General features: G+C 48.9%; 3 protein-coding genes and 1 non-coding gene across 5 annotated transcripts; 1 reads left to right on the forward strand and 3 right to left on the reverse strand.

Annotated features, from left to right (window-relative positions):
- Positions 1 to 2,118: 2,118 nt before the first annotated feature.
- On the reverse strand, positions 2,119 to 7,812 carry nabp1a (nucleic acid binding protein 1a). The gene is made up of 6 exons (XM_066688385.1): positions 6,886 to 7,812; positions 6,197 to 6,335; positions 4,952 to 5,023; positions 4,169 to 4,253; positions 3,226 to 3,274; positions 2,119 to 2,796 (listed from the first exon to the last, which is right to left on the reverse strand). The coding sequence occupies exons 1-6, from the start codon at positions 6,977 to 6,979 to the stop codon at positions 2,594 to 2,596; spliced, it is 642 nt and encodes a 213-aa protein (XP_066544482.1). The 5' UTR covers positions 6,980 to 7,812; the 3' UTR covers positions 2,119 to 2,593.
- Positions 7,813 to 9,313: 1,501 nt separating this feature from the next.
- Positions 9,314 to 9,395, reverse strand: trnas-cga (transfer RNA serine (anticodon CGA)). The gene has a single exon. It is a non-coding gene; the product is annotated as a tRNA-Ser (tRNA).
- Positions 9,396 to 10,282: 887 nt separating this feature from the next.
- Positions 10,283 to 14,447, reverse strand: ftcdnl1 (formiminotransferase cyclodeaminase N-terminal like 1). Of its 2 annotated transcripts, none has more exons than XM_066687734.1 (6): positions 13,521 to 14,447; positions 12,841 to 12,955; positions 12,604 to 12,699; positions 11,946 to 12,101; positions 11,622 to 11,810; positions 10,283 to 11,143 (listed from the first exon to the last, which is right to left on the reverse strand). In XM_066687734.1, exons 2-6 carry the CDS (start codon positions 12,953 to 12,955, stop codon positions 10,719 to 10,721), a joined length of 981 nt encoding a protein of 326 aa, XP_066543831.1. In that variant the 5' UTR covers positions 13,521 to 14,447; the 3' UTR covers positions 10,283 to 10,718. The 2 variants fall into 2 exon arrangements, with proteins under 2 accessions (XP_066543831.1, XP_066543830.1); XM_066687733.1 differs by having other exon boundaries at positions 12,841 to 12,959.
- Positions 14,364 to 18,549, forward strand: c16h2orf69 (chromosome 16 C2orf69 homolog). Its single transcript, XM_066688499.1, has 2 exons — positions 14,364 to 14,744; positions 15,896 to 18,549. The coding sequence occupies exons 1-2, from the start codon at positions 14,364 to 14,366 to the stop codon at positions 16,652 to 16,654; spliced, it is 1,140 nt and encodes a 379-aa protein (XP_066544596.1). The 3' UTR covers positions 16,655 to 18,549.
- The last annotated feature ends 2,641 nt before the right edge of the window (positions 18,550 to 21,190 follow it).

Consider the following 21,190-nt stretch of genomic DNA (forward strand, 5'->3'; position numbering starts at 1 on the left):
TTTGACCTGCAGCCATTTCCCGTCCCCGTGAAGAGCCGTCACCAGGAAAAGCCCATTTCAGATTCACAAGGCTGACTCTTAGAGAGTCGCCAAACACAGCGAACTGGAGGGGGGTCTGCTCCCAAATAAGGTCCTAGCAAAACGTCTGTCAAATCTTCCACACCAGCTCCATTTACACAACATTGGCCCAAAACCAAAAAGCTATCAAAAGCTGAGAACCCGGCGCTGCAGTTTTTCTATTAATAACACGCTGTGTGCCTAATCTTCCCAAAACACGGCCTTCCCAGCAGCGGCACTGAGAGCGAGGGAAGAACGAGGGAAGGAGGAGGGATCCGCCCAACCTGCCATTCGCCTCAATAGGAGCCGAGCGTAGAAACAGTGCTTTGTCGCTCTCTGGTGTCAAAACCAACTCACTGCAGGGAATCTGGAAACATCAATTGGCCATCAATTGGTGTTTTTACTTGAATATCATTCTCTCTATATATATATATATTTATTCTCCATTAATCAGATATATATGTATATTAAAGTGGAAATGCACCATGTTTTTAATGTATGTTGCGAAACCTGTAATGCAGGGATTGTTCTGTTCATATGGTTTAGCATATTAATCAATGCCTATGTGACTGTGACCCTCTAACATTGCATCAGTGCGTGGGCACTGCATCTGCATGAATCCTGGTCTGTCAGAGGTCAGGGGTCAAACATGCAAACACATGACAGCCTCCTACTGGACACACAGCTCCCCACACCGAAACCACTGTGCACAGCAAACCGTTTACTGCAGGACTGGAAACCATCCCACACAAAAGCACGTATACAGTCAACCCTGAGCTCAACACCCCCATCTAGGCTCACAAATCTCGTGCACATTTTTTGGGACACGCACCAAACTCGCTGTCACTGTGGCTAAATTAAGAACCTAATCCCAGTAGGTAGATGGAGACGTGATGCGCTTTAATCTACCCCGGGCACATCGAGGCATCACGTTGCTGCGCTCTCCCGCTGCCAGGCGAGGCGAGGCCAATCCGCTCTGCTCCGCGGCTCCATTAATTCAGTGTCTCGGAGTGCCCGGAGTGGCTCTAAATCATCTGCGTTTCACTTGGCCGCTACGCCGATCCCTGGAGAGCACGACACCGCGCGGGGTCCGTGGGGCTGAGCACGAGCAGCCGGCCGTGTGAGATCTGAACACACACACAGGCACAACCTCCCTGCTCCGCACTCATCTTTCAGCGCGGCCAGGGAACGGGCCGCCCAGTTTCAGAGAGCGAGCGCACGGGGGGCTTGGGGCCTCACGCAGACAGACCATGCCGCCGGCGCCTTCTTAACATTGTACATTTATTGTGAAAGACTGGAGCGTCCCTTATGACTGCGAGGGAACACTTCGGGGTGCTTACCATCAGTGGAGAAGTGGGTCAAGGGGGAAGGGGCAGTTTTCACAGATGCCAAGGACTGGCAGGCCCATGTGGCCTGCATCCCTGCCAGCTCATTGGACTGGGTTCCCACTCCATCAGACTAATGTTCATAATCAGTTCACTTTGACAGGTATTTCCTGGCTGATTTATAAATTATAATAAATCAAAACAAGAATTACTAAAGGCACTGGCATAAGGTACATGTCCAACAAAACAAAGCCTAGCAAATGAACACTATACTTAAGGCGGGCCAATTAACCTGATGAAAAGGCCCAGGCCGCTCTAGGGTCATGGAGTCCAGAGATCCTGGTCTCACTGGCCATGAAGCTCAACTCAACACCCACAGAGTCCAAGCTCCTGTACAATCATTCCCACGGACACTTCTACCACAGACTGGACAAGTTGAGGAAGAGACTGTAGGAATTGGGGAATTGTCTGGGGACATCATGTGGCCACCCCTTGAAACTGACGAAGCGGTCGGGTTTCACTAAACACTTAGGAAGCCAGACAGCTAATAAATAAAGAGGTTTTGAAAAAGTGTTTCCAGCAGCTAGTGATCCTTTGCACGGCACCGTGTACAGCTCCGTCCACACCAGCGCTGACCACTGTCCCCTCACCGCACCGGGCAGGGCCACAGCCACGGCACTGGGGGACAGAGAGAGACAAGAAAGGGTCAGCAGAGAAGCGTGGCTCCATTCGTTCGTTTGTTTGTATGAATGTTTTATTGTTTTTGCCACTAGTTTAATTTACCCTAACTGAATGTGAATTTCTCAAACTACCACCTCTACTTCAACATGGTCACTTCTGGTCAATTTTGGTCAAGAGGAAAAACGACAAGTCGGCACCAGCAGCTTTGCAATTCCTCGTTTAAAATAAAAATGTATATACGTGTGTAATTATATATAAACGCACACATACATACATATAAAATAAGTTCACGCATTTCAAAGAAAAAAAATTATCCTGATGAAAATTACAGCAATAACGTTTCAAGAGTTTACGATAAATAAAAAATAAAAGTGCATTAAGTGTTCAAGTAGGGTGTATAGTTTTTGCAAAGTGTGGGGGGGTGGGGGAAGGTCAGTATTGGTTCTGGCAGCAGTAGTGCGGCCACGTCGGGGGGGCAGGCGTGTGGTATCTCCTGGGGGGCGGGGGGCACTGGCACGTGGCGTTGCGTCTCATCTCTTGGAGGCCCGTCGGGGGTCCCTGCCATTGCTGATGGTGACCGAGGGTTTGGAGACACCGGCGGTGGCCCCCGAGGCAGTCGGGGGACCGCCGTTTCCCGGGACGCGCCCGTTTGTCCGGCCGGCGCCCCCGAAAGAGGAGGGGTCTCGGGGGGCGGGAGAGGAGCTGGAGGTGGAGTAAGTCTGAGCCCCGTTTCCTGAGCGAGAGAAAAACGGAACAAGAGAAAGATAGAGAGAGAGAGAGAGAGAGGGGGAGAGAGAGAGGGAGAGAACAAGGATTGGTCAGGGTTTTGCAATGAACCGACAAATCAATAAATGAAGGGTTTTTATTGAGCAAAGAACTGTGTGACAGTGCAGCTGGCTGGACAGTTTAATAGTTCTTCAGCTCAAAGTACTCAAGCCGGCCCTATACATGATTCATCTACCAGGCCAAGTGTGCCACGACTTTAAGAACCAGGAAAAGAGAGATCCCTCCTGCAGCCGTCACATGACAGCGCACAGCTCCGTGTGTGGGAGCCTCGCTGGGGGCGGCAGCGATTCTTAAGCATGGAGCAGCAATTTCACAAACACCACGAGACCCATCATCAAGAGTAGAGAATAAAAATCACCCTTCGGCACTGGGGTACCTGTATTGGAGACGTTTGTTGGCGAGTTGCTTCTCTGCTCTGCTTTGGCCTTGAAGAGAAAAAGTCACACGTTACAGAGGACACACAGGGACACAGACACGTATGCAAAAATGTTATTTTTTGTTCATTTTCATTCCATCATGGTGGTTTCCAGCCTTGTTTGTAGTCTTGTCCAATACCTCTTTCCCACAACACCGTTTCAGTCCAATCAGTCTCCAGCGGAGAACCACTAAGTAGCCGGACTGGGCTTCACAGCCGTACACAGAACTGCGTGTTTCTGTTCAGCTGCCCGGGAAAGACTAAAATATAACAGCTTACAGGGGGAATAACTGAGTGGGCCCGGGGGAAGATCTCCACTGAGAGGTTATAAAACTACTTTCTCCAGAAACCAACAAATAAAAACTTAAAAGATAGTTAGTGTATGTTTACATGAAATGCCCACAGAGCCCTACCTGTATAAGTTTAATATAAAATAAAACTGGGGAAATGCAGGATTAAATGCACGTTTCATGACTGGGCTTGGAGAGACTTTCGTCCAGCAGCGAATCAAAGGCTGGAGACAATTTCTGTATAATAGAGTAATACTGCAGAGAGAGACAGGCCGGCCCGTTCCTGCACCGCGGATAACGGCGCCTCCGGACTCGCTTATCAAGGGGAGTGGGGGAGGAGCATCGAGTTTTCCAAGAGAAGGAGTGAGAGATATGCAAGGAATGCAGAAGGCCAGGGTCATGAGACTGCTCTCTGCACAGACTCGCTGGAGGGTAGCTAGGATTGCAACAAAAACACGGGGGCGAGGACGCCTGCCAGGGGGATGCAACCGCTTTCCAGACATTTCCTCAAACCGTTTTAGAGAGATGGACACGTGAATGAGATGCAACAGTGCGCTGGTGGTGAAACGGCAGGGCTCTCCCGGCGCTCGGTGCGTTTCTCGCCTGTTACTCACAGTCTTATTCTGTATGCTGGCCTGGGCGAGCAGCTCCGGGTTGGGCTCACTGAAATTTGGCACCTCCGAATACACCATACAGAACCTGGGAACAAAGGAGAAAAGCGCACGAACGCAAGTTACACCTTCAGCCTGCGAGGAATTAAACATTCACACCAAGACAAGGAGGTCTTTCACCTGCTGTTGCACGGACAGGAACACATCTTACAAGTACAGAGTGTTTTCAGTTCCTCCATCTCAGGCTGAGAGCAGGGACCCTTTACATTAAAGCACCTAATTGTCCTCTCAAACCAAGTAATTGGTATCATACCTGGCTGTGCAATGAAATTAACTCTCCTTTGTTTTCCCCTTTTGCTGCAGGAGTCAGGAGGTCTGCATTAAATATCAGCACCTTATGACAGGCAGTGACTAGTCTTGTATTATACGTTTGCTCTATAAATCACACTCCTCCTATGCTGTTCCTTCAGTTTAATATTCTATTATGAATATGGGGGGCCAGTCTAAATGATAAAATATCTAAATCTGTTAATTTGGACTCTGCTGGAGGAGCCCAGCAGACCCCAAAACACATCAAATATAGTCCTTAAGTCCTTAAATCTGGGGACGTTACATTCCTCCAAATACAGGCCAGTTTATATTCGTGCCGCTATCAGAACTAGAACTTCTGTACTGGACTTGTGCGAGAAACCCCGGGCCGGCTGCAGCTCTGGGTAAAGGTCAAAATGATTGAATTCATTCACTCACTGAATCAGCTGCTGACCCCCCCCTTCTCTCAATACTCACTCCCCAATCTTCTGCAGGTCTCCTCCGCGGCCCGTGTACAGCGTCAGGCAGCCCTTCCATATGGAGGCATAACTGGGGGGCCGAGAACAGGGGCAGAATCAAGAACAGGACCCAGGAAGTGTTCCCACAAGGACGAAAGTGATGGAAACAGAGCATGCACACGCTACACGACTCACACGAGAGTGGAAGAGTGGGGGAAAGGCCAGGGCTGCGGAGCACGGAGATTTAACCCGGCTGTGCGTGTCTCGGGACTTCAGATCGATCCCAATAAGCAAACGGCGTTCAGGGGGGGACCTTTCCCTGGCGCTGCATGACATCAAAATGTAGAAGAAATAATGGGTGGCCTGCCTGTGTGTCCTGTTAATAGGTAGTCCTCCATAAACACTAAGACAAGAAACTGTTTGAAACATGTCAGCTGGTAGCATGGCTCATCTCAATACTCATCACAGTGAGGTGTGTGAACCTGTTCTACTCCCATTCCCATCTTTCACTTCATAGACAATTCCCAGGGAACTGCAAGTCAACACAAAACCCCAGTAGCTGGAAGCAAAACTGGGAACAATAAAAAGGGCCCTAACTGCACCTAACTATAAAGGCACTGTGCAATCCAGCATAAGGCTCTTGAGCTTGTGGCTTATCCAGATCATTAAAGGGTGCTTCCTAAAGGCTGTGCTTCTCGGCTGCAGGTCCTGCTGTCTGTGACTATGCTTTTGTTCCTTTAGATTTTCATTCCTGGTTTGAATTTGCTTACCATCCACACAATTTGGTGTTCCTGCTTTGTGATCGGTAGTCATTCTGTCTGAATTTGATTAATCTAAACCATTTAAATATAGTAAACATTTCTCGTGGTAGAATAAAAACAAAACCTGTGGTGCATTTGGCAAAGGGAAGAAAACCCCATTTTAAAATCAGCGCTGTAGCAACCGACTGACTATTCCACCACGGCGCATCTTGTAAACGTTCGAGTGCCAACAGAGTCCGACAACGTGAGCGGAGTGGGTGTCGAGGACGGCTGGGAGGGCAGAGAGCACTGGGGGGGCAGGAGGAGGAGCCAGTGTGTGCCAGCATGCAGGCAGAGAAGCCCTGGGAGGACAGGAAAGCGAGGATTTGCAGCAGCGAGACAGAAAAACATGGAGCAATAAGGGAGGGAGGGACGGAGAGTGTTAGAGCAGGGTGCAAGCTGAGCGCCAGACCAGCAGGGCGAGGTGGGGGAAGGGGGTGCACAGACTGGGACAGGAGCCGTACCCTCTGGTGAGGCGGATGATGTCTCCGGGCTGGATCAGGCTGCCCAGCTCGTCCCACACGGAGATGGTGATGCTGCCACTCTTGTCTGCCACCTTACAGGACCTCACCTCGTGGCCATCTTTCGTCTTGGTCACCCGACCTGTGAACGAGAAGGAAAGTGGAGAAACACAAATATGACTAATATATATTATCGATTGTAATTCCCCTGCACAGAACACAGAACAACTCGGAGAGTCTGGGACTATAAACGAACTGCTGTCCTGTGTGCATTTAAATAAATTAATCTGAAGACGTCTGGTATTACCATTAATATCCACGCTGGTGTTTGTGCCTGCAGATTTAGCAAAGGCAAACAAAACACTCCTCCAAAACAGTCTGCTTTAGAGCCAGACTGACACACTACACCACAGCACAGAGCCTGGGCAGAGTTCAACTCGGGTAAAGGAAATCCCCCCCCCACAGCTTTACAACAGACAAAACACCAAAAACAACAATGAGGAGCACATGGAAAAAGGCAACTGACAAACAATGTTAGTTGGATAAGTTCTGGAACAACTGCGTCATTCTGTAGACTATTACATCACTGGAAAACAGACTTTTCTAAAAGCTTCTGTCCCTTTAAGAAAGAAAGAAAGAAACAATCCTGCTCTCCATGAGGGGTTATCCATCCATCCACAGCAGGCACTTACCGATCTCCAAAACAATAAAGACGATATTTAAATTTTTCAGCCCAGGCTTAACATCTTTTATCAAGAAAACGGCTTCGTTTGAGAGGTTCGACATGATACTGCTGCTGATCTGAAAACTGATCTCAATTTCACAGAAACGCTACTTATTTGAGCAGCATCGGGGCGTGTGGCACCAGAGGAGGGAAATGCAATATGTGCCCACAGCTGAGGGCAGCCGATTAGTAATGCACCGGATCAGTGGACAGATGTGCAGGGGGACACCAACCCCCCACCCGCTAGTGTTATCTGTAGGGCTGCACTTTCGCTTTTTAATCTCCACTTTTGTGCTCACTTCCTCACCCTGATCACTTAAACAAACCGGAAAAGGAACGATTAAAAAGATATAAAAATACAATCTGGAGGCGGTAAAAAAGGACAACCAGGTCAGAATCATAAAACTGAGCCCAGTTTTGAACCCGCGCTCCCGCACAAACCCGCGACTGTGTGTCCGCCGCCGCAACAATGTATCCGCCGCACGGAGTCTCTCTACGGCCACCCGGAAGAGCCGGGAGCCGCTTCCACACACGGAGGGCTATATCGGGTTATCCCTGAGTGGGTCTCCGCTGCTTTACCGAAGACGGAGGCCTTGTGTGATATCTGTGGAGAAGCACATTTCTCTCTTTTCAGGCCGGGCTGGTCTTTGTGAGCGGGTTAAGTTGGTCATATAGCAGTACAGTGACACTGTGAGACTATGGCTGTGAGGTTGTTTCTTGTGCCCTGGAAGTAATGCTAGTGTTGCTTCTGGTTTAAGACTTCGACCACGACAACCTACGCGGATTGATTTCCCTTTTCTGCCCAATTTAAATCAGTTTAATCTGCTCAGCGGGTGCGCGCTGCCGCTCCTACTCCTCTACACAAAGCCCCGGACTGCGCCAACGTGCGGCCGCCGGGTGGATAAATAAAGTTCGACTGTTCCATCCTGCGCGCCGGAGGGGGTGGCCGGGAGGGTGAGGTCGTGTAATTGACCGAGGTAGGCGGTCGCAGGCGTCGACTTTGAACCATTGCCGACCAATACATTCGTGTCGTGAACGCCTGTGTGTGAAAATACACTGGAAAGGAGCTCCTTTGTGAACATGAAACAACAAGTGCTTTGAAGCCCCCCGGCAAACCGAGCATGGGCACGTCCCTGGGTCGCCGTCGTTCACTATGGCCTCGAAAGCGACGCGTCTGATTGGCTCCTGGAAACTTGCTCGACCTTCGACATCGCCTTGTTTGATTATGCATTTATTTATTTGGCCGAAAGTTGATCTTCTGTATGTTTGCTGTTTACTTGAAGCTGTACGCGATATTAGGTGCTGTTATTGCTGCTGTGCTTGTCGGTGATAACGCTGTTTTGAGTCAAGAGCTCCACGTGGTATGAGGCAGCCGCGTCGTTTCCAGAAACATTCCTTCCGTGTCAGCCTCGTTCTCGTGCGAGCACAGCTGGCCCGGGCTGTGACGTAATTGTCACCTGTGCGCATTTACCTGCTGCCTGGGTGCGTGACGTCAGCTATGCGGTGAACTTAACCTGCGGTGACGTAGATGGTCGGCCTCCTTGCCCATGCTTTGGCTTACGCGTGGCATCAGAGCCTGACTTCCTGTCAGAGTTTCTAAGCATGACGTGTGACTCGCATCATTGAAAATATTAGAATTATAACAATTATATTAATAGTTATGATTATGATTTATTTATTGGCAGACGCTGTTATGCAGGGAGACTTACAGGGCACAAGAGCAATACAAAGGGCATTCATACAGTACAAATACATATATATACACACACACACACACACACAAATTAAAACATAATACAATTACAGTCTCAAAATTACAGAAGTGCATGTATATTAAAACTATGGGTTTAATATACAAATAATATACAACTCACATATACCATATATATAAATTATATTGGTTTCACTAAAGTATCCTTTTGTATTCTGCGTTCTGTATTTATTTTACTAATGTAAAAATACATGTTGGAAACATTCGCTTTATATTGCAATTAATATCATTTAAATCAAGCAACACAAATATAATTTTCTAAATATGTCAGTGTTTGCAATAAGTGCTAAGGACATCTGCTAAGAAGTAAATAATAATAATACTCTCGTTCAGTGTAACAACCCAGTGAAGGGGGAAATATTGAATTAAGTGTATTTTCTCAGACTGTATGAATGAGGGACAAGAGCACATTAGATGAGAATAATTTAAATGTAAATAAGCATTGTGATGATAGTTCCCCCCCTAATCAATCATACTCTAAGCTTAGTAAGCTGATTGGTTATATGGAAAATCTTTTAAAAAATGTTTAAAAATTAATTTATTTTTAAAAGCAGCAAAAAAAAAAAGAGTCTCTACCCTAACCGTGTTACAATTTGCAGCAACATTGTATAATAAGATGATCCTCCGTCACGAACAGGATTCGAACCTGTGCGGGGAAACCCCATTGGATTTCGAGTCCAACGCCTTAACCTCTCGGCCACCGTGACTGGCTTCTCATCTCGGCGCAGGCCTGCTATATGAAGCTGACGGGCTCTGTCTCTGTGTTAATTTGTTACTTATTCATTGCAGCTACTGATAAACCGATTAAATGATGCAGTGGGTGTTAGTCGCAGTTACAATGTCTGCGCCTCAGATACATTTTATATCCACGCAGCTGAGGCGGCTCATTTGATCCACTGGGGACCCGGAAGCAGTCAGCGCAGCACCAGCATGACACGTGTGTGTTTCACTGGTTACTCTCACACTGCTGGGACACACATGTATATTTCAGATCTGGAGAAAACACATTGAAGCATAAACATTATTCAGCCAACACGATTAGTCTGGTTAAATGTTTGGACAAGGGCGTCTGCTAATAAATAAATACATAATAATATCGTTAAATAAATGTATCTAAATTATTATTAACATTAGTCATTTTTGTTGATGTAACTTTTAAGTGTTACTAATTTGTGCAAAATGTGTTGTGTATAAAACATCACAAAAACAGACCTCATAGTGATTTATTGTATTTGTTTGGCAGACGTACCCAATGAAAACGGACTGTAATACACACACACATTATGTACAGTATATAATATTGCATACACTTCTAATTTAATTTTCATAATCTCAAAAGAGCGATTAAACACAAATGAGTGCATGACGCGCTGGTGTATATATATAGTAGGTAGCTCCTGTTGCGCCATACAGTATATTAATTAGTATAGTTTCATCAAACGTGGTAAAGCTTTATTTATTTTAATGTACCAATATAAGCTTGTATATAACTGCTCTAGATTAAGTTTAACAGTAAATAAGGATATATAATTAAACTACATTAAATACAATTTTGTATAATAAAAAATTATAGCACTGCACACTGAACAAAGTCTGAACACAAACGTTTAAGTCTTTATTTAATTTGATACACAATTTAAAATGAAATAAATGGACTGACATGTATAGAAATCACCCACTGAAGAGCCTTTATATAGTTTACAGTCGTGTCCATATGCTGCAGTTCTTAAGATACAAATGTGACAAAGGCAATGAGGCCAGCAGTTACAGGGAGGGACACTCCAGTCAGCAGCAGACCAACTAAACCAACAAATACAATTGAAAAGTTTGATTCTTGTTTGTACTTTGTGTATTTTTCCAATGCTTTTGTACACCACCAAAATACAAAAACATTCAATATAGCACGGGGTTCAGGTTGGCACCAGGGGGCTCTGAATGATTCACCCCTTCAGTTTCAGGTTTATTCATCAGTCCATGTTGTGAGCGCTGGTCAGGATGCAGAGGTTTCAGCCTCCCCCCCACCGCCGGCCTCACATGTGCACCTCGCGCTGTTCCCTCCAGAACTCAGCCACCCCCTGCCGCAGCGCCCTCTCCGCCAGGCCGCGGCACTCCTGTGGCGTGAAGCCCACGAGCGCGGTGCCCAGGGTGGCGACTCCGTGCTGCGCCGCCAGCTGTGCCACGCGGGCCGCGATGAGGGAGGCCGGGGGGTAGCAGTACGTCTGGCCCCGGATGTCATACGAGGGCCAGTCCTCGCGCCCCTCGCTCCGCCCCTCCAGGCTCTCCACGTTGCAGGCGATCTCCACGGCGCCCTCGTGCGGGAGCGCCATGACCTGCACCCCTGGCAATCCCCCCGGACTGGTGCTGCGCAGGGCCGCCGCCACCTGGTGCCCCACGGCCAGATCACGTGTATCGATGGTCACGTTGCAGTTCATCACGTACGGTCCGGCACCCACACCTGGGAGACAAGGGTACGAGAGAGAGAGATGGAAGAGAAATGAAGGAATCATGAAAGGCATCGACCACATCAAACCAGAGGAGCTTTTCAAGAACAGCAGGGACACTCGCACCCGGGGACACAAATGGAAATTGGGCTTCAAGGCATTCAAGACAGAAAACAGGAGACACTTCTTCACACAGAGAGGCGTCACAATCTGAACAAACTCCCCAGCGATGTGGCTGAAGAGACAATGTGGGAACATTCAAAAACAGACGGGATAGGATCCTTGATCACTTAGTTATTAATGGACACCAAACGAGCACGATGGGGCGAATGGGCTCCTCTCGATTGGACACTTTCTTATGTTCTTATGAATGGAGGGAGGAAGAGGGGCAGACAGAGATGAAGGGGAGCAAGTGTGACACTGAGTGAGAGAGAGGGCACACACATTTTGTAGAACAGTCCACTGTGTCACAGAGACAAGGGCCGTCCTGACCTGTGAGTCCGTATCTCCTCCCTGGCGCCGCTCCCACATCAGCCTTGATGGCGCTCAGCTCTGGGTTCTGCTGGAACCAGCCCAGCTCCTTCCGCCTCTGGACCAGGCCACGGCGCTGCGGCAGGTCAGCAAACCCGAAGTGGAACACGCTGGTGCCGGGGATGCGTTCAGTCAGGCTCGCTGCCACCCCTGCCGTGAGAGAGAGAGTGCTATAATTACTGCCACCCCTCTGGCCCTCTCTTGCCCTGGCAGTCTTTATTGCCCACCCTAACTCAATCCCACCTTCCCAGGGCCCCTTACACATTGCCTCCCCAGTGACCTCACCTCGTGCCTCCTGGCCACACTCCTCCAGTCCCACGCTCTCGCCCAGTGGGTATATGGGCACCAGGTCCACGGCGCCCATGCAGGGGTGAACCCCCGAGTGCTGGCGCATGTCGATCAGTTCGCAGGCCTTCACACAGGCAGACAGCACCGCCCCGCCTGGAACACACACGGTGCAGCAGAGCTCAGCGCATCAGTGGGGTATCTCTTTGAAACAATCTCAGACTGTACCAACAGTTAGGGTATATCGTCAAAAGTGTAGAATTGAGAACAAGGGCAGTAATGTTCAGACTGTACAATGCACTAGTTAGATTTGGATACTGGACACCAATGGAAATTGGGCTTCATGGCATTCAAGACAGAAAACAGGAGACACTTCTTCACACAGAGAGGCGTCACAATCTGAACAAACTCCCCAGCGATGTGGCTGAAGAGACAATTTGGGAACATTCAAAAACAGACTGGATAGGATCCTTGATCACTTAGTTATTAATGGACACCAAACGAGCACGATGGGGCGAATGGGCTCCTCTCGACTGGACACTTTCTTATGTTCTTATGTGTGTAGAAGTTAAAGATCACATAATCCATCCAAAACAAAAGACTAATGGCAGTGTGGACCAAAAGTGTGTCAGCGGACGGTCCCTCTTTGTGGCCCTACCGATCTTGTCGATGGCTGCGGCAATGGTGATAACCGAGCGGTTATAGTCGTGGTCATTGAAGATATTGAGCACCGCCGTCCCCTCGCGCCTCCGCCCTGCCGACACGGGACAGAGAGTCAGTCCGACAGCCAATCACCAGCTCACAAATATGACACAGGGGGTCTGGTCAGCTCACCGTCTATTGATTAAACTGGAGTCTGTCCCGGTGTCTCTGCAGTGGGGACACAAGTGCTCACCTTGCTGGTCGTAGAGGGCCGCCCTGGCCACCGTGTCCACGATGTCTTTCCTCCGCGCCTCCGAGACGTTCAACAAGCAGGCGGCGAGGCGATGACCCAGTCCGGCACACGCCATCTCCCTCCAAGACACACATGGGATTCAAAGACACGCTACCACATGCCTCCACATACATGTTGCACAGTGGACTTATTATTCCCAGGACCTGTCTGGATGATTTTATAATGAGGGGGAATAATAATAATAATAATAATAATAATAATAATAATAATAATAATAATAATAATAATAGTCACCACATTACATCACAACCATGTCCTTCGTTGACCGTTTTATTATTTTGACACAGAACTTACACAGGGAGACGTCCGATTTGTAAGCATGTTATGAATCTGTTCAGTCAATACATTAACATTCATGCAGCAGCTCCCTCTCATCCTGAAGTATGAATTTAAAGAGTGTGAATAGACGTGTGCTCTTCATTGCAGATGGATATCGGTTATATGAAGCATTGCAGTGCTATGTACACAGCTCCTGCACTGTTCAGACTGCACAACCTAAAAGTTCAAAGTTAAACTGCTGTATAATTAAATGAAAGTACCAGCTACATTAACAAGACAGCTCAGATACAGCATGCACTGATCTAATAATCGCTCACTACGAGTGAGTAAGTGTGCCATACTTGCTTTAGTTCCACAGTTCACAACTTCTCAGCAACTCCGCACTGCATACTTTCTGCGTCATGACGTCACACCACGCAGCGTCCAGAGGCGTCAAGTGAAACAGTATCGCATCACAGCGCCCCCTTGTAGCGGGGATATCGAATCGATACATTTACAGTAAAACTGCAATTCATTTATCACAGCCGGCGTCGATTGGAGACCAGCTGATGTTTTAGCCTCGGCGACTATTTGAAGTTTTACGCTATCTACATAGTTTTAACGCACTTCTTTTTCGTTCCTTATCAAATAAAATAATACTACACAATAACACATATATTTGAACACTTTTACTGTAGCTGTCATTCATGTGTCTTTGAATGACGCACATTGCTAGGGACGGTGAGCTCACACGGCCCAGGGGGGCAGTCGGACGGGCGGTTATATGACTGCAGCAGCGGGTGCTCGTTATACAGCAGTGCTTCCCAGCCCCGGGCCCGGGGCCCCTACCCTGCTGATGAGCGCTCAATTACTTAATTGAGCCCTTAATTGAACTAAATCAGAGCCCTTTCATTATTTAAACAGTAGGGGGTTTAAGTTCAGTACAACATTGTATACGGAAATGCTCTTGTTAAGGAACCAGCTTGTTGTCAGTTACACAATTTAAATATTCAAATGCATGCAAATTACTTCAATTAAGGGTTCAATTAAGTATTTGAGAGCTCAGTTGGAACAAAATCCAATCCTGCGGGGTATTTATTTACTCCTGTATTTACTGATGTGTTGTTTCCTCTGTGTATTTATTTGTAATACATTTTTAATACTGCACTGTGGACGCTCACTTTCCCAGCCCTACACTAGCCCTGATGCCAGCGTCCATCCCGCACCGATCCAGCAGATGTCGCTGTTGGTCGCTCCGTCAGGCCGGGCCTCCTCAGTGCACGGAGGATCAGCAGACTCCGACATCTCCTAGCTCGCCCTCCCGCCTCATGATCGGCATCCGCGCCGCAGCCGCCGCCTTCTCTCTCATCGCCGCAGCCAGGAGCATGAGCGCCGCAGCGGGCCCCTCTCCGGCGGGCGAGCAGGACAGTCCGGGACGCTGGCTCAGACTCTCCGCCGTCCCGGGCTGCGAGCCGCAGCGGGTCAACGAGGTGCTGCTGCTCCGGCCCGCAGGAGCTCGGAGTCGGTGCGGCGATGGCGCAGAGGAGGCGAGGCAGCACGTCGTGTTCTTCCCCGGGGATATCCAGGTCTGATGCGCCCCTGCATCGCCGCTGTGCATGCCATTGCAATTGGAAGCGACGGCGGAGGGCATGCATTTAGCAGACATGCATGCTACAACTGTGCAGAAGTTGGCCAGTGTCTCCTTCCCTGTGCAATCATGATGCTCTCATCAGCTGCATGACGGCTTGGCTCTTGTAAAATGTGCATGCAGTCGTTAATATGATTATTGTTAATAAGAGACTGTATTGCTGGGAGCTAACCACACCGCAGACGGTTACACGACTACTTCATTTAATAAGCAGTGGCTGAAGGGGGAGGGTTGCATTGCCGGAAACATATTTAATTAGTGGGTTAGGAATGCGCCTCTTTCAGCCTCCGTCTCAGCCGTGGTTATTATAACCTTGCATGCAAAACAAGGAGCGTGTATTTATTTATTTGACTCTTGTTGATTTTGGATGGGCTTAGCTTCCCCTTCTTTTACCCAGATAATCGGTTCAGCGTCCATGCGATTTGCCAGCACTTAGTAAGAGGATGGGGTTGACTCTGATTGGTTGACGCACTAGTACAGATGGACCTGGACTTGGACAAAGACATAGTGCTGGTCTATCCGCACGTCTCGCATCCTGGCATAATGGACATGCATGACAAAGAGGCACTGTGAGTAACTGGTAGTGTGAGATGCTGGCAGACTGATGGACGGACAGATGGACCGAGGAGGGGGCGTTCTTCAGAGCGTGACTAAAGTGGAGAGGGACAGCAGTAACCCTCAGCTGATGAGCGCAGAAAGGCCGATGGGGTCCCTGCCAGCGTTTCCGGAGAGAGAGCGTTAGTATTCTGGGGACGTGCTGCACGCTGTCAGTCTCGCTGGCCCCCCGATGAATGGCCACATTGTCCGGGCATCTTCTCTCTCCCCCTGCCAGGGATGCATCACTGGAATACCAACAGGGTCAGGTTAGACTCGCGGCAGATGGCACTGTGTGGTCGTAGGGGGGTGCCGGGTTTCGGGGGCTTCACCACGTCGGCCCCCGAAGTCCTCCGGCTGTTCGCTTCAGCTGAGCTCACAGAATCTGCGCAGGCCTGTTTGAGCACGTTGTCGCTTCAGCCGGGGCTTTGATGCAATGAATCAATTAAGAGACGCCACCACTCCAGTCTGATCTCTCTATCTTTCTCTCTCCAGAACTTCCAGCAGGAGATGGCGGCCCACCAGGAGAATGGCCAGTGGCAGCACTGGAGTCTGGAGCGGGTGGCCGAGCTGCTGTCCCACCGCTTCCCCGGCCGGCACGTGTGGGTGGTGCGGGCGGCTCAGATGTACCTGCACAAGTTCAGCTGCTATGAGAACTTCGTGGAGAGCAACGCGTTCGGAGCCCCGGAGCACTCGCCTGACCACGGGGCCTTCCGACACCTGCGGGGGCTGCTGACCCACGCCATGGAGCAGGCCGGCCTTCTCGCGGCCCCCAGCAGCCCGGTCTGCACGCCCATCAGCAACGGCTGCCCGGCGCCGAGCTGTGCCGCCGCGTCAGAGCCTTGCCCTTTGCCCCCTGACCTCACGCTGACCCTGGTGGGCTTCAGCAAGGGCTGCGTGGTCCTGAACCAGATGGTGTACGAGCTGGCGGGCGCCCGGGCCGACCCCGAGCTGGCCCCCTTCCTGGCCAGGGTGCAGGACATGTACTGGCTGGACGGGGGGCACCCGGGAGGCAGCGAGACATGGGTGACCAACAGGAAGGCCCTGCAGGAGCTGGCGTCCAGCGGCATCGGGCTGCACGCCCACGTCACCCCCTACGAGGTGCAGGACCCCATGCGGGCCTGGGTGGGCCGGGAGCACCGGCGCTTCGTGAGGACGCTGCAGGAGCTGGGGGCGCCGCTCGTCAGCAAGCTGCACTTCCAGGACGAGCCCCCGTCCTTGGACAACCACTTCGGGGTCATCCGGGAGTTCTGAGGGGGCCGCCGAGAACTCTGAACCGCCGGCGGGGGGTTCCCTGTGTCCTTCGTTCCCGGCTCCTCTCATCTCATCACTTCTCTCATCTCGGCCGAGGTTCATATTTGCTTTGATGGGGATGCTTAATCAGACTTTATTTTTTTTCTGTTGAAAGTTCTGATGACGTTGAGGATTGAAAACTGCACTTGAGGAACCTGCGTGGCTGGGAAAGCGGCTGAATGTGTTCAGTAAAAGCGGTGACTGGATTCAGGTGTGTGTGGCTGTGGCAGCTCTGGAGATCGGGGCGGAGAAGTTGACAACCCTAATGTTTTATGGGGTTTTTTTGCCGTTTGATTAAATGATTAAAATCTCTGTTTCCTGAAGTTAGAAGGCGTCCGTGCTTGAGGCTCAGTGTTGCAGGGGCTTCATAACTAGTTTCCCCACATCTAGCTGTGCTTTCAAACAGCTGACAGACCTGTTCATCTGGGAGCCACACTGACGCAGTAAAACCCCCGCCTGGCCCTTCAGGATTGTCCAAGACCCTCACTTAAATAACGTACCGGACCTCCTGATGGTTTCTTTCATGCCCCAGTGGACTTGGCCGCCCCGCACAGCTGGAAAAACGTGCAAAATGTGAAAGCATGTATTTGTTTGTTTGTTTTAGAAATTATTTTTGCTAATTTCCAAATGTTACGGATTTATTTATTCTCGGACAAGCCCAGCCTGTGATTTATTGTGTTTGCGATCATATTTTGTGTTCATTGCGTCTGATTATTAGTTTATTTTTTTAAGAGCAGGGCTGGGGGCCCTTCCTCTCTGTCACACCTGGGGGCCACCAGCCCTGCCGACGCTGGAAAAGACCGGGCATTTCTCTGCATTGGGATCTGAGTCTTGGAATATCTTAGTTTTCTGCAGAACTAAGCTTCCCTCGATCCGATGCCCACGGGAAGGGGGGCGAGCTGTGGGTGGGGTTGTCCAGTCTGTTTTCCTTGGACTCCAGCCCTGTGGATGTGGCCCCATGGCGGATGTCTGTGACGCTCCAGCTGCTCTCCGCCTCAGACGCCGCAGTCCTCCCGCTCCGTCGGCGCTTTGAAGCGGGCGCGGCGGCCCCCCGGTGACCCCTGCGCTCCGGGGTCGGGCCCCACCGCTCTGACTTAACGGGGACTCCAGATGTGGTTTCAGCACAGCAGCACTAATCCACGTCAAGGGATGTTTACGATCGATGTCTTTCATGTTGTGATGATCTGAGGTTCCTCTCGCTGCCAGACGCGGCCCCCCTGCTCCCTTACTCCAGTGTGGAGCGAGGAAGGTCGTGCGTTCATATCCTGTTTCTGTGGCAGAGAAGCGCTTCCACGGGCTGCGGTGCGGGAGGCGAGCTTGTAACCTGAGCTCGACGCACACAAGCTGGCAGAGCCCGGTATTTGTATGCTTATGAAAGCGTCCGTATGTGTGTTATTATTTTCCAGTTTGTGTGTATACATACAGTATGTTACCACAAGTATGATGACAACAGGCACAATACAGACGAGCTGGTGTTGACAAGGTGTGTATTGTTGGGTGTAGGCCTACCTTTAGCCTCTAGTGCTACTACATCAACTGAGCAGTTTCTAATGCAGCCACGGATATAGTCTCTAAAGTTTGCATCCTGACTAGCTGTCAGGTTTGTCCCCGACCTGTTCAGTGGCATGGACTTTACAAGGCAATAAAGCGGTGTGTTGCACAGCCATCTTTGTGACACTGTGTTACTGTGTAGACGGGTCGGCCCTCAGCACAAACTTCAGTCAATACAGACAGAACTGGCGTCTCTTAATAGCACAGGATGGATTGTGCAATACTTGTGCCATTACTTTTGGTAATATAATGTATATAAATACACCTGCAAAAAGTATGTCTTAATAAATATACACATTTATAGTGACTTATTGCAATATGTAGTGAAAATAAGTATCACTAATTACAAAGTAAATACTATGAACATTAAGAGAGTTGTAAGCAAGAATGTAGTTTGTATGTGTGTGTGTATATCTACATACACACACCTTTATATGTATTATTTGCGGTCTTCTTATCCATTCCATAGTTTAAATATTTATTTCAGGTAATTGTGCTTCTTAGGCAGCTGTTTGTTGTTTTATAAAACAAGTGTGTTAAGAAGTTGGGCATCCCTTTGAAGCTATACATCTCCGCTTCAGTGGAAAATCAGCACCTTACCAAGTTGTCAAAACGTCAGTTCCTTTTGTGTATCAAAGAAAGTATTTTTACTGTGCTGGAATGACTGTTGTGGAGTTTACCTGCACCTATAGACAGTATCTACAGTGTGGTATTCAGTAGGGAATGGAGGTCCATGATTAAGCCTCAGAGATGTTAAAGTAGGCCCCAGTGATTTGAAGATCTTTTGCTCATAAATCTGTTTTTTAGTTTTAAAGAGTTATGTAGCACAATTCTGATTTTGAGCTAGAAGAGATGATGAGATAGTTATATTTCAAGGGCTAATACATGCTGCTGCGGTTTGAATTGTGTGAAAATACAAATCAACATGCTTCTGGTAAAATGAAAAACAAATAGGAATTCAGAGATGGTGTGCCTGTCCGCTGTGAGGCTGCGGCCGTGGACAGGAAGTGGTTCGGCCTTTAACGGTGGCTGTTGTGATAGTTGCCTGATGCAAAGCTGTCAAACAATAGTGACTTTTGAAAACAAATAAAATGAATGGAAGGTCAATAAAGTGTGTTTGTTGACTCGCAGACTGGGTTGCGGAGAGCAGAGTGACAGGGTCGAGGAATACGAGCCGTATCAGTCCTCAGGTGCACCGTGAAGCTGCGCTGTTTGAACAGGGACAAACTTGTTTGCGTTTCTATTCACACGAACACAGTGACATTGAATGGCTGCCACACACACACTGACCTCATGCGGGTCTTAAAAAACTATTGAATTCCCCATAAACGGTAAGACGTAGCATATTATACTCAAATTCGTTATATCTGGCGGTTTTCCTATATATACATAATGTAATCTAAAGAGATATAACTGAGGTGAGAGTCCCTTACCTGGGGGTGGGGTGTGTGGGTGTGTGCTCGAATTACAATACAGGTAACTATGATAATAATAATAAAAACACTAACTGGTATGATGATGTCATCCCAGAAGCACTTACCGCAGGGGGGGAGAGAGGGAGAGGTGAAAGTAGCATTCCTTCCAGGTGAGATCACGGCCAATGCATCGAGTCAGCAACCTCACACAGTGCAGTAAACAGGCTCATTGTTAGAAACCCATAAAAATATATATATTTTCCTGTAAGAGGAGGAGGAGGGGTGCGCATGAATGGCGGCTGGAACTGCCAGAACCAGCCAGGCACGCCACGCCGAGCCGCAAACTCCACCGTCCAAGGGTCCAAGAGTCAAGGTTCAGTGGTTGTGCAGCTGCGGTCGCTCTCGTTGTCGTTTGGAGCCGTGACACGCACGTCGAGGAATGCAGGTGGCAGCAGTGGGATGGGCAGGTAAAGGTGGGCCAAACTGTTCACCAAGAATGTGCCTCCGCTCTGTGCCCGTTTGGGATTATTGAAATAGCAGAAAAAGGGTGTGTAATTTTGCCTGTTTAAGTTTATAAATCTATACATCTTTGTAGATACATACTTGGCCAAGGTGTAAACAACCCAGTTCAAGATTCGCCTGTGTGCATTCGAAAGAAGGACTTGTGAATTTGCTAATGCTGGGATCTCAGTCTTGGTGGGTACTTTCCCTACCTAGAAGATTTGGTAACTTCCTCACTGCAGACGGGAAATCCCAGCTCCTTCTCTTTATCAATACCCTCATCTACACAGTCCTGGTCTGTAATTGTCCAAGTGGCCGTCAGATCAGCAGATTGTCAAGACTGGTAATTTCTGAAAGGGGGTAATGAAACATCAGGAGTCAAAACTAACCAGACTAAATGAATCGGAGGGCAAAGAGTAAAAAACTAAAGCTGCACGAGTCCTTCATAGACACGCATGGGATTTACCTACTTCCCCGTCTGTAATGGGTGTGCGCACTATTCAGCTGCCTCGAGATCGTACAGTGCAGCTGTGTTCCTGGGTAAAGGCGTTCCTAATCAATGCCATTAACGATTATAATAAAGGGAGGGTGACTGCAGGGCAAGAACGATCGGTTCACCTTTAGTACAGGGACTACAGGAGCAGAATTCAATATCAAGTGTTGCCACTACGACATGATTAGACACACGATCCACAGGAAAAGGAACAGTCTCTTACTTGTTGCTCTGCTGCGCTGTCCATTTACAAAAGCAAACGCTGACTGGGGGAGGGGGAGCAACTCATTCAGTCCCTTCTTTCCCGTGGTGGCAGACTAGTCTTCACACTCAATGCAGAGTGCGTGTAATTGAGTCATTGATATTTAATGAGTCTTGTTCTCTCGCTCTCTCTCAAGATCCATAATAGTCTGCATGCACGAAAAAACCGTGAAACTGTTTTAGCTACAGGATGGGTTTCTTGTCATTTTCGAGCAGATCCGCAGAACGAAACTGGAGTTATTCCAATCACAGAGCAGCATTCCCAAACATTCACCT

The sequence above is a fragment of the Amia ocellicauda genome, chromosome 16, assembly GCF_036373705.1.
Source record: "Amia ocellicauda isolate fAmiCal2 chromosome 16, fAmiCal2.hap1, whole genome shotgun sequence".
NCBI classification, from domain to species: domain Eukaryota; kingdom Metazoa; phylum Chordata; class Actinopteri; order Amiiformes; family Amiidae; genus Amia; species Amia ocellicauda.